This window comes from Erithacus rubecula (assembly GCF_903797595.1).
Source record: "Erithacus rubecula genome assembly, chromosome: 10".
In the NCBI taxonomy this organism is placed as follows: Eukaryota; Metazoa; Chordata; class Aves; order Passeriformes; family Muscicapidae; genus Erithacus; species Erithacus rubecula.
The window spans coordinates 11,929,448-11,941,887 of NC_136662.1; the positions used below are offsets into that span (position 1 = coordinate 11,929,448).

Here is a 12,440-nt window from a genome sequence, read left to right on the forward strand (position 1 = left end):
ATGCTAGTGTAACATATTACCCCGGATCCTACATTCCCCCAGGGGTAATTAGGACATAGTTTTGGTAAATTGCAAACCAAGACAGCAAGATAAACACGGGCGCCGCGGGCTGCTTTCCTGCTTCAGAAAACCTGCCTGTGCATTTGCAGATATTTAAATATTTTTCCTTTTTTCCCTGTTCTTTTAGTTTACTCTTCAGTTTAACCTCTTTTTCTATCTTTATTCTCCTTGTTCTTTCAAACTCCCCGGTCTGTTGGAACGTGCTGCTAAGGGCTCACCCCGCCGTGCTGCCAGCCCTGCTCTCACCGGGGCTCGCCTCCGGCCCCGTCCGCGCCGGACGCCCGTCGGGGACAGCGGGGGCGGCCGCCACCGCCGCCCAGTGGACACGGGCGGCCCTACAGCTCTTTGGGACCCCCACCTGTGCTCCCTCACCCGCCTCCAGGTTCAGCACCGGCGCCTAAAGCTCGACGGCAAGGCGTACAACCGGCTGCCCACGGGCGGATGGCGATGCGCGCCCGCTGGGGTGGAGTGGGACACGTTTGGTAGCAGCGGGCTGCCCGTGAGCCGGCTTTGCTGAGGCTGAAAAGCCGTTTCCGAAGTGGGGTAGTGAGGCCGGGACTTGCTCCCGCCCCGGTACCCAGAAAGGACCGGTGTTCTTCGGGTGAATCGCAGGGAAGCACCTAGATTTTTACCAGCGAGGACACAAACTCCTCGCCCCCCTCCTCATGAGGGAAGGCAGGCACCAAGCCGTCGGAAGCAGAGCAGAGGGCCGCGGCACTCTACACATCGGCATCTCTCATGTCGGGGCTCAGCTTCTCATCCCGCACTGCTGTCACGGGGTTGCGGTGTCTCACGTCGGATCCAAACGTCCGCAACGAGTTACCGGCTGGACATGGTCCCTCGTGCTCTTTGTGCTTCCCGTGCGCTCCCCGCCCCCTTCCGCACCTCTGAGAAGAACTGTTTACCGGAGAAACAAAACGCCGTGGGAAGCGTGGTGGAGGCGCACCCGCGTTGCCGCCACACCCGCACAGCAGCACTGTGCAGGGTCGGACTGGGCACTCTCGGTTACGGGGCAGGCAGGACGATGAGCGGGTTTAGAAGGGACCTTCGTGCCCTCCGTCCCCGCTCCTTGCTCCAGGTTGATGGTGGAAACCCATCACCGGGACAGCCGTCGTGTGCGGAGCGGGGATGCCAGCGGCCCCCACACACTAGGCAGTATCTGGTGCGCCGCTGAACACCAGCCTCCCCAAAATCCCTCTTGCAGTCATCCTGCCCCAATCCTTTTCTGCATCCCCACTGTTGCGCCCCGTTCCCCCGTGGCTCCGGGGTCAGCGGTCCCAGATGACGCTTTTGGGGCTGGTCGGGTCTAGGGGTTACTGTATGCCGGGAGGGAGATGTCGGGCTGCGCTTCATAGGACCCTGGAAATTGTAATTACTAGTAAAATAAAAGTCGGAGAACTCTAAATCATTCATTATCACCTTTATAATTACTCTTCTAATTAGCTTGACACGCCGCTTCATCAGGATTAATACGTCGTCTTGTCGCTGGCACTTCCCATTATTCTGACATTCAGCCGGGGAACCGTCCCGGGAGCACCGGATGATACTCTCCGGGGGATCCGATCCGGCGGCCGGGGACTCGAGGCCCGACGGGGCGGCGGCGGCGGGGCCGGGCCCGGGCGGGAGCGGGGGCGCGCTCCCCCTCCCGCGCCCGCCGCCGCCGCCGATTGGCCGCGGTCCGCGCTGCGTCAGCCCCTCGCGGCGCTCCGCCAATGGGGGCGGGCGGCGGCGGCGGCAAAAGCCCGGGTTTATAATAAACGGCGGGGGGGCCGTGGCGGCCGTGACGTCACGGGGGGAGTCGCCGCCGCCGAGAGGAGCTCGGTGGGCACGGGCGGGCGCGCCGCAGTGGCCGGTGTCCGCCCCGCTCCGCGCCCGCAACTTCCCGCAACAAAGTTGGTTAGCGGCGAACCGGCCCGGCGGCGATGTGGGGCTCGGCGGGGGCCCCGAGTTAGTGTCGAGCGCGCCGCCGGTGCGCGGGTTGGGGAAACCCGGTTCCGCCCCCCATCCCTTCTCCTCCACCCCCGGTGAGAGACCCCCGCGGCCGCCCACGGGGATGCGGACGCGGCGCTGAGCGTTTCGCCATGGAGGGGCCGAGCGGGTCCAGCTTCGGGATAGATACGATCCTGTCGGGTGGCAGCACCGGCAGCCCCGGAGTCATGAACGGAGATTTTCGCCCCCACGGCGACGGCCGGCCGGCGGATTTTAGGAGTCAGGCCACGCCGTCCCCTTGCTCGGAAATCGACACGGTGGGGACGGCGCCCTCGTCGCCTATCTCGGTGAGCATGGAGCACCCCGAGCCGCACCTGGGGGTGGCAGAAAGCCTCCCGCCGCCGCCGCACCACCTCCACCTCGGCCCACACCCGCCGCCGCCGCCGAGTTTGCAGCCGTCGCCCCCGCAGCCACCGCCGCCGCAGCTGGGCTCGGCCAGCTCCGGCCCCAGGACTTCCACCTCTTCTTTTTTAATTAAGGACATATTGGGCGACAGCAAACCGCTAGCGGCGTGTGCACCTTACAGTACCAGCGTCCCCTCTCCCCACCACACTCCCAAGCAGGAGGGCAGCGCGGCCCCGGAGAGCTTCAGGCCCAAACTCGAGCAGGAGGACGGTAAAGCCAAGCTCGACAAGCGCGACGACACGCAAGGGGACATCAAATGCCACGGTGAGTACGGCCCGGCCCGGCTCCGCACCGGCTCGGCCGCCGGTGCAACCGGGGCCGCCGTGCTCGGCCGCGTTGGTGAAACGAAAATGGGGGATAAATCTGCGGTAGGAGCGCTTGCTCTGCCGGGGCCGCTCAATGATCCTCGCTACCGTGGGGATAAGATCAGCAGCAAATAAAATAAACTAGCTTTTTAAAAAAATTTATTTAATTGATTTTTTTAAATATCTGTTGGCCTTTTTATCTTTTATTTTATTTCTTTTTCTTTTTTTTTTTTTTTTTTTTTGTTTTGTTTTAATTCGGCTTCCCCGTTTTTAAGGAAATAGCCCGAGCAGTGGGATCGCATGGGAAATCAGACTGTATTTATTTTTAATGCAAATGCACATAAATGATTCTCCGGCTTTCTAAGAACCAGTGGCTCAGCTGCAGTTAGTGCATTCAGCATTTTAATTTTTGCTCATTCGCTCTAAAATTAAGGCAAAAAATTCTACTTCTCTAGCAGTTAATACCAAATAAGCGGGAAAAAAAATCCCAACCCACATAACTTTTATTTAAAAATAAAATAATAATAATAATAATAACAACAACAACAACTCGGCCCGCTCTCGGCTTAGGGAGATGTGAGGGCTTTGTGCGTTTGGGAAAACCCTCGCGTTTTCGCTGCGCCGGGATAGAAGGTTTATTTCCCTATCTTCAATTTTTTTTTTTTTTTTTTTCTTTCAATTAGGGATTTTGTGCTGATGGGGAAGCCCCCGCCGTGCGGGGTTCGGAAGTGAAAATAGCTATGTGTGCGTGGGAAGGGGAAAGGAGGACAAGAATGAGGAAAGGCAAGCAGGGAGAGGAGATATTTTCCCTGCGGTATCGGTGGAGCTGTCCTCCCCGCAGGCAGCCCGATGTAGCCAAGAGGCAACAGGACACATTTTCCTAATTTTGCTCAATTGAGCTATTTTCGCCGGGCTCAGAGCGGCGCGTTGCCCGCGAGTGCAGCTCATTTCGCTCTTTTAGCATTAGCATACGAGTGCCCAAACCAGATGTACAGTCTGGTCTGGCCATTTTTGTGTGCACCAACCTCCCCAGTGGGTCAATTAGGGAGATTATTGTTCTTCCTGCGGGGAAGATCAAGGAGCGCCACAAACTGGGGCCCGAGTGGAGCCGGATTGACAGATCGATTTCCCGGCATTTCGGGCCGGGGGGAGAGGGCGAGAAAATAACGAAAGCCCTGTAGTTGGGAAACGGAAAGTGGAAATCCCGCTGTTCCCCGGACGGACTCGCCGCCACCATCCCCCGCCATAATTGACCGTTCCCCCCGTGCCCCGGAGAAGTCCCCGGGGAGGGGGCGGTGGGGCCCGGTAACCGGGGCGGGGCGGGGGCCGAGCCGGTGTCCCGCCGGTCCTCACTGCTCTTGGGCTCACTCACAGGGACAAAGGAGGAAGGCGATCGGGAGATCAGCAGCAGCCGGGACAGCCCTCCAGTGCGGGCCAAGAAGCCTCGGAAGGCACGAACAGCCTTCTCTGACCATCAGCTCAACCAGCTGGAGCGCAGCTTCGAGCGGCAGAAGTACCTGAGCGTGCAGGACCGCATGGACTTGGCCGCCGCCCTCAACCTCACCGACACGCAGGTCAAAACCTGGTACCAGAACCGGAGGTAAGGCGGGTCCCGCCAGGGCGGCGGCCCAGGGTCTCCCCGGAGAGCCGGGGGTGGGCTTGTGCCGCTGGGTTTCTGCCCTCGGGAGCCCGGGGTGGTGCGGAGAGATCCCGACTGCTGCCCCGCGCCCTCCCCGGCGCTGGGCTGGGGGGTCCGGTCCCTGTCAACGCTGCCGTAATTTTCTGTCTCATTACATACGGTTGCAGCCACCCTAATTCTGTCGCAAAACATTAGTGTCAGCGTGTTGCGATCTAACCGTGTACTGCGGTTATTAATTTGGCCGAAGTCGCCGTATGCATATGTCGGGGGGTGCGGGGCTCGGAGGCGAAACCGGGCAGAGCAGGGAAGATCGCACCGTGTGCGGGCCCGCGGGGACAGTAGGCTCCGTCGGGGCAGCGGTGGGGACACCGCCAAGGCGGTGTGGGTGGGTGGGTGCCCCATCGCGGAGCCCCGCCAAGGCGGGGTGGGTGGGTGGGTGCCCCATCGCGGCGCCCGCCCTGCAGCCTCTTCTACCCCCGGCAGGACCAAGTGGAAGCGACAGACGGCGGTAGGCCTGGAGCTGCTGGCCGAGGCCGGGAACTACTCAGCGCTGCAGCGGATGTTCCCCTCGCCCTATTTCTACCACCCCAGCTTGCTGGGCAGCATGGACAGCACGACGGCGGCCGCGGCGGCCGCAGCCATGTACAGCAGCATGTACCGGACTCCCCCCGCGCCGCACCCCCAGCTCCAGCGGCCGCTGGTGCCGCGGGTGCTGATCCACGGGCTGGGGCCCGGCGGGCAGCCGGCCCTCAACCCCCTGGCCAACCCCATGCCCGGCACCCCGCACCCCCGGTGAAACGGCACCGCGGTCCCCGCAACGAGCCCTTCCCCTCCCCGTCCCCAAACAAGCCCCAGCACCGCAGAGGAGGAAGCGAGGGGAAGCCGAGGGGCAGGAGCTTCTGCAGGCAGTCACCGGCCACCGAGGGAGGCGATCAGTCAGAGCAGGGACTCTTGAACCGTGAACCCAGAGCCAAGCCCGTAAGTGAAACGACCACACGCGGGGGAAGGCGGGCAGAGCCGCGGGGCGACCCGCCGACCTCGGCTACTGCGAGGCAGGACTTGGAGCTCGGAGAGAGAGTTACCGAGGGGGTGGAGGAGAGGGAGAGGGAGCCCGAGCCCGCCGGAGAGACTAAAGGCTGCGGAGGACAGAGGGAATGAGAGCGCCTCGACCCCCGACCGGCGGAGAAGACCGGGGGAACGGAGAACTTTGCACTGATTTTTCTCATTACCTTTTTTTTTTTTTTTTTCTTTTTTTCTTATTGAAAAGTGGCATGCTCCCTAATGCGAACAAAATTGTACAGACCGAGTGCTGAGTGGTATATCATATTTATTATATGTCGTCCAAAAAAGGAGAAAAAAAATTCACTTCTATACGTTAGTTTAAAACGAACGAACGTGGTTCTTCCCTATCCCTTTTCATGTCTTTTTTGATTCAGTAAAATAAATGCTTAGATGACAAAATATAGATTTTTTTTTTGATGACTGAAAAATCACAGGGGGAAAAAAAAAGAAAAAAATAAACTTTATCTTTTTTTAACAAACGCTAAAATTCAAGGTAGCTAATTTCCCCGTGACGAGAACTCAAGAAATTCGGAGTAGAAAAGGCAGATGCCACTTTTTTATTTTGAATATTATATTGAATATATTTTTAATTTTAGGCTCATTATTTCTTAACAGGCTCTGTTTTTCCCTATCTGTATTTTAAAGGGAAATCAAATCCCCCGCAGGTGTCGAGCCCCTTGCTGTTGTTTTAAACACCTGGGCAGGGCGGTAGCAGATAGTGGCTCTGGCCCCTTGGGGGCGGGTGCGATGGGGCTGTGCAGAGTTCGGGGCCGTGGCCCCGGCCCGCAGCTGTCTCCGCATGGAGCTGGGACAGGCAGGGAGCGCCGGCGGTCGGGGTGAGTAACGAGGGGAAACAGGCAGGGAGGGCGGAGGGGTCCCGGCGGACACGGAGCTCCCGAGCCCCGCTGGCCTTTGAACTTTATTGCTGTGTGTGCCCGTTTCCCCCCTCGCACCCCTTCCCCTGGCAGCTTCCCTGCCGAGCGCCTCCCTTCCCCATGCCGGCGTGGGCCGCCCGGCCCTCCCGGGGGGCAGAGGGGGCGTGGGTCGGGACTGGGGGCTGTGACCTTCCTCTGGACTCCGGGGACGACTCTGCCCCCAGCCTTGGGAGGTGAACACCCCCCTGCGAAATTAGAAAGTTATACAGCAATTACCTATAAAACATTCATAAAGTCCCATATTATCCTTTCCTCTGAGGGTTTGGCGCTTTTTTTTTTTCCCCTCTATTTTTGCTCGTGGGTCCCCCTTTCTTTTAAGATAGAAGGGGGAAAAAAAATAAAAACGGAAAAAAGGAAAAAGAAAAGCCTCCGGGCACGTTTATTTGGGCTTTGCTAATTAGCGAGCGGCTTGCTGATTTCTGTGCTAATAAATTCGCGTTAAAACCATATTGACCTTTGCCTTGATCTAACAAAAGGGGACCCGGTCGGTAACGCCCACTTCGGTTTTTGCCCGTGTTGCGGCGGCTGCTGAGTATTCCCCCGCGCCTTCGCCCCCAAATCCCCCCCCCGCCACTGGAATGAGCCGGAAGCAGGTCCCTGAGTGGCCAAAGCAGTCCGTCCGCCCCGCAATACCGCCGAGGTTTTCCCGGGAAACCCATCATGTGCGGGCTGGGGAAGGAGATAGGAAATTTGGACTCGTTAAGGCCTTTTCCTCAGTCTAAGCAACAAATCTTTCCGAAAGGATGAAATCCAGCTGGAAAAGCTAGTTCCAGCTCGTTGTTTTCGATGGCTCGGTTTTGACTGCATAAACTCGCTGAAAAGTAGTGAGAACAAGGAAGGAAAGTTCATGCAAAACAGATGAGTGGCCCCTCACGAGCGGGGCCTGCCGCGGGGTGCCCACCGGGGCAAGGAGCTTTTGGTGCTTTGGGAACGGCCGCAAATAGGAGCGAGAGGAGTAAGGCGGGGCTGGGGGCTGCCGGTAACGTGTAGGATGGTGTCTAAACCAGGGGTGCCAGAGGAGGGGGTCGAGGAACCGCCACCTCGCCTGAAACGTTTTTACAGACCCAATTAAAAAGTGCGTGTAAACGGGAGGAGGTTTGGGGCAAGAATCGCTCTCTTTCACTCTTCTTTTCCTCGTGTGGGAAGTAGGGCTGTAAGTTCTTCGTTTGTCCCCGTTCGCTGCGGGATAGAGCCGACCCAAGGTTAAGCTGCCCTGAAATTGCTCAGCCGGGTCGGCCGGCTGCAATCTTGTCGGAGCAGGCTTCGTTGCTTCTTTAAAAGCCCCGGCACACGGGTCCGCTGCGCGCTGCGGCAGGACAAAGAGCCGGGCGTCCGGCCGGGATGCGGGGCTGCCTCCCGCCGCCGGGAGCGGCACGGCGCGGGGCCCGGCACCGCTCGGCGCCGGTGGCTGTGCTGCCTTCCCGGCCGCGCCGCTCGGTTTTCTCCCCTTTCCGTTCCCGGGCAGCTGCTCTCGCCGCGACCGCCCCACATTGGTGCGGAGCTGCTAAATTGCCGCAGTCTCGGTCCCTTTCCAGCCTTTGCCCTTTCCTGGGCCAGAACCTGCTCCCGGCCCTGGAAGTGGTTGTGAATAAACAACCAAACACATCTGTTGCCAGACGAACGGGACGGGCTCTCTCAGCCTTAAACAGCGGGAAATACCGGCACTCTCTGGAAAAGACCTGGATGTCGGTGCGCTGAGCATGGAAACAGTCCTTGAGGCTGTACAGGGCTGTCTGTACGCGAGGGACCGCGGCAGCCCGCGGGCTGGCCGGGAGTGAGCGCTCTCCCCGTGCCGGACAGCGACCCGCAAGGAGCGGGGTGACTCCGGTCCCTCCGGGCGGCTGCGGCCCCGCCCGCCCTCAGCACCGCGGACAGCTCCGGGCGGGCCCGGCCCTGGACGGCGGGCGGACAGTGCGGGAATCTCCCTCCCCTCCTCCAGGACCTCGCAGCCGCCTTCCTCGGCCCTTGCCGGCGGGCGATGGTGAAGATGAAGGAGGCTGGCACAGCCTCCTGCTGCCGCAGCGCTGCCCGGCTCGCCTCTCCGCCACCCAGCACCTGGGAGAGAGTCCCTGTCCTAGCCCAGGCCTGGCCCGTCGGCGCTGAGCGCGGGCTGCGTCCCGCGGGCTTTGTGCAGGGTGTTTGAGCTTTGCTCGCGCACCTACAGAAGGGTTTAAAAACGGGACAGGGCCGCGCCCCTTCTCCTATGTCGTGTCGCTCCGGATGGACACCGGCGCGTCTGCCGTGGGACCCAGGGGAGCCTTTGGGCACCCTGCGCTCCGTTCCCCGTTAGTTTGTTTTTTCTGGGCCGTGCTATGTGTTTTGCAAGGGGGCACGGCACAGGAGGGTCCTTCGAGGAACCCCTGCTACCCTCAGACAGGTTTCGGTGATTTCTTGAGCTCCGGCAGCAGAGCCGCGGGCAGGCTGCACCGCTGCCCGTGGCTGATGGGCTCTCTTGCGGGATGCAGCAGCAGGATCATGTTTAATTGCTTCAACCTCCCGGGGGATTAGCTTGGCCATCGTTAGAGCAGAAAGCGAGAAGGGCGACTCGGCTGGGCTGGGGTACGGGAACGAGCGTTGCCTGTGCCGCTCCGAGGGTGCTGCCCCGGCGCCGCTGTGGCAGCTGGGTGCTCCGGAGCTTAATCCTCTTTCCCAGCCGGGCAAGCGAGTCCGGCTCAGCCGTTGGGAACCAGCCAGCAGCACCGAGCGCAATTCCCTGCCGTGCCGGCTGTCCCGGTTGCGTTTAACACACCGCCCGCATGTAACGCTGTATTAGCGTTCCGTGGCTTGGCTATCACTCCCGCAGGTTTTAGTGTTTCATGTGAGGGTGGGTTTTTAACTTTTGTTATTTTCTGCCTTTCCAGAGTTTACCTTCCTCCAAATTCACCTCACGTTTCTGTGCAGATGCGTTTACTGATGTTATAAGTCACTCGAAATCCTTATTGCAGCCCACTGGAAAACCTCGGAAGCCCGGGACACAGTGAGTGAGTGCAGCTAGGCTGAACTCACCTGTGGAAAGAGTAAAAACCTTCCTAACGTAAGAAATATTCCCAGGTCGGAGGTGGCGAGCATGAGCGGTGAATAACCGTTACAGGTTGAAATTTACACATTTTCCCCTTCCTCTCTTCTGTTCTGCTGCTAAGCCCACGTTTCCCGTCGGTGATACTGCCGGATTTCTACCCTAGCAGCCGGTTTATCGGGGAGCTCCATTTGCAAGAAAACGGGGTACAGGGAACGTGGCCTATTGAGGCGGCCCTGTGCCCTCGTCCCGCGGGAGAAACAGCCCGCTCTATTTCGGCGATAGCACCAAAATGACCCTCGCGATCCCCGGAGGGGCACAGCTGGTGGGGACGGAGACCCACCGGGACTGGCGGAGGGCGGGCGGGAGACCCCCGAAGGCGCAGCTCCCCCGTGCCCCGTTACAGGAAAAAAGCCCCGAACTTCTTTCCTCCCTTGGGCTGCTCCAGCCGTTCAAGGGCCGTGGGGCAGCCGGAGCTCGTGCCTGCCTCTGCGTGTTTCCAGCCGGAGAGCAGGTCCAGCCAAGCGCCCATCGCATTAAAGTTGCCTTTCCATATTCATATGCCCTATTTTTCACAAGTCGCTTCTATTAATGGAAGCGCACAAACGCCGGTCCTTAAAATTTGCGGATTTCAAAGGAACCCAAGCGAGGCGCTTTGCGCTGTGAGCGATGGATGCGGGGCGCGGCGGGACCCCCGGGGCTCCCCCGGCACTGCCCGGCGGCAGCCGCAGGTGCCGGCTCCGGGCGCCCCCGCCGCTGCACCCACCCGGCCCTGCCCCTCGGCGCCGCCGCTCGCCTCCCTTCCGACCCGGGCACAACAAAGTTATCCGTGACTGTCTTGTTCCCTCATCTCTGAGAGCCCATGTAGGGCGCTTTAATTGCCACATTTTCAAACCGAGGTAATGGTGGGGATGTCTTAGTAATTACCTTAATGAGATAACACCTTTCCTTCCCTGAACCTACTCATTATCACACTTCTTGTTCAAATTCCAACTACAAAGAGCAATACTTGTAAAAAAAAAAAAAAAAAAAAAAAAAGAAAAGAAAAGTTGGGGAGAGACCTCTGAAATTTGTTGGAGGTCTTGTTCCCTTAAAACAAGCACCTTCCATGGACCTTTAGTATATGAACAGAGAACTGTACCTAGTTCTGGGAAAGGTTGGCTAGAAGTAAACTAAACATCTGGGGTACCCCTTAATTATTCTTGGTTGGTGTCTTTAGTTTGACCTGTAGGGATGCAAGGGTGTCAAAGTGATGAATTTTAAGATGTTGGGCTGTGAAGACGTGCAGCTGCAAGACTGATGGGTTTAGGAAGGGAATGGTAACAAGGTTAGCTGCATGTGAAGTGTGAATTGAGATTTTTGCAAAGAGACTGTGATTGCAGATGGGCATAATGTTGTACCCTTGCATGAAATCTTACTATTATTGTATAATGGTCAGACAGAGTGTGAAATGACTTATTACTTTACTTTTATTCTTTAATGAAGTTGGGTAGGGAAGGAGAACTCCAGGAAATCGATAGTGGTGGTGCACAAAAACCGTATGACAGGTGCTGATACATTAAATATTTATTTAGCTTTTTGTCACAAACTCCCTCCCAATTTTCTGCTGTTTCAGAAAGCAAACAAAAATACAACTAGTGGATATAGGTAGCAAAGAAGATGTGTGGAATGAGAGTAATATTTTCTTTTTCATTCTCCTTTTCTGTAGTATACGTGAAGTGGGTGTTTGTGGCAGCACAGCGTATGCATCATCTATGTAAAATATGAGAGAGAGACACCTAGATTTAGGCTGTGCACACACGGTTTCTAGGTAGGTTTCCAGATGTTTGACATATATCTCTCTTCTAAATCTTGCAGCAGGCATGCAAAGATTTGTACACTGTTACACTCTTACATAAATTCAAGTGGCCTTTTCTCCAGCTTGACATGCGTGTGTGAATATCTCTCACTTTTTTCCTTATCAAGCACAGGTGTCCTCATGGGTGGTATAATTCTAAAAACATGCAGGACAACATCTGCCTCTGAATTTGCACAGCAGTGTGTGGGTACATCTGGAGTGGGTGGGCAGCTTAGCCAACACCTAATGACTTGTTTCACACGTGATTAGGGTAAAACACCTATTACCAGAATTTGGTTCAAATGTTCAGCTACTCTGGTCTTGATGAATAGGGAGTGAGAAAAAGGAACTGGAGCTGCTCCCTCAGGATTATGTACTTTAAAAGAGAATTTCCCAGGTAACCAACCTCGGGATGCCACTGCTGAGAACAGTTTGGCAAATCCTGCTCTTAGCGGGTTGTCTCAGAGCAGCTTCATCTCACTGTTTGAATACACATGGTAGAGGTGCAACTTCTTGTGTGCCTTCGCCTCTGGAAGGGTATAGCCCATGGCTCAAAGAGTTTTTCTGCCAGCACCTCTCCTGCAATTCCCTCCCCAGACCCTGTGCCCAGATTCAGTACAATCCTTTGCCGACAGTCTGTCTGTGAGTTTTTGCCCCATATTGTCTATGGAGTCTGGCACTCTTACATTTTAGTCTGAGGTCAGGAAGAGCAGGTAAAATGAAGCAAGCGTGGGAATAATTGCCTACCCCTTCTGCATTAGCATACTGGGTAATAATGCTGGCAGAATTGTGTGAAACACAAAATACATCAGAGGTCTCGTCTTTGTTCTTATATTAATCTTTCAGATTTCCTTCTCATATTCTTGCCTCAACATTTGAACAAGTACAGTGTTTCATGCTTGAAGCTTGTTTCTGTTGAGTTACACTCCATTGTAGGGTTAGTTTAAAGCAGGGCTTGATGCAACACTGTCCATGGAAGCAGTAAAAGCACACTGAGGGGCACAAGCGGCCCCTTATGGCACAACAGGGCTTGGAGTAGATCCCTGTCAGGTTTGTAGCCCAACAGACTAGCCAAGAATGTTTTACCTTTAAATACTTTGGTTTCATTATGTGAAGATCTAACAAGAATAATTCCAGGAAGTTTTAAGGACTGCCTGGTAAAAATGATGAAACAGTGCCTGAGAACATAGAA

At 56.7% G+C, this 12,440-nt stretch overlaps 1 protein-coding gene and 1 long non-coding RNA gene across 2 annotated transcripts in view; one reads left to right on the forward strand and one right to left on the reverse strand.

Moving 5' to 3' along the window:
- The window catches only part of LOC306805912, a 2,960-nt gene extending 1,274 nt beyond the window's left edge, over nt 1–1,686 (reverse strand). Inside the window, exon 1 of the long non-coding RNA XR_013775332.1 lies at nt 1–1,686. This exon is cut by the window's left edge and continues 889 nt beyond it. This is a non-coding gene — a long non-coding RNA (uncharacterized lncRNA).
- A 156-nt stretch (nt 1,687–1,842) lies between these two features.
- BARHL2 (BarH like homeobox 2) lies at nt 1,843–5,939 on the forward strand. Its single transcript, XM_079314330.1, has 3 exons — nt 1,843–2,718; nt 4,134–4,359; nt 4,882–5,939. Exons 1-3 carry the CDS (start codon nt 2,142–2,144, stop codon nt 5,192–5,194), a joined length of 1,116 nt encoding a protein of 371 aa, XP_079170456.1. The 5' UTR covers nt 1,843–2,141; the 3' UTR covers nt 5,195–5,939.
- The last annotated feature ends 6,501 nt before the right edge of the window (nt 5,940–12,440 follow it).

Coding starts and splice junctions, on each gene's coding strand:
- BARHL2 (XM_079314330.1), top strand. CDS start 2,142: ATGGAGGGGCCGAGCGGGTCCAGCTTCGGGATAGATACGATCCTGTCG. Junction 2,719..4,133: donor AGGGGACATCAAATGCCACG/GTGAGTACGGCC, acceptor GCTCACTCACAG/GGACAAAGGAGGAAGGCGAT. Junction 4,360..4,881: donor ACCTGGTACCAGAACCGGAG/GTAAGGCGGGTC, acceptor TACCCCCGGCAG/GACCAAGTGGAAGCGACAGA.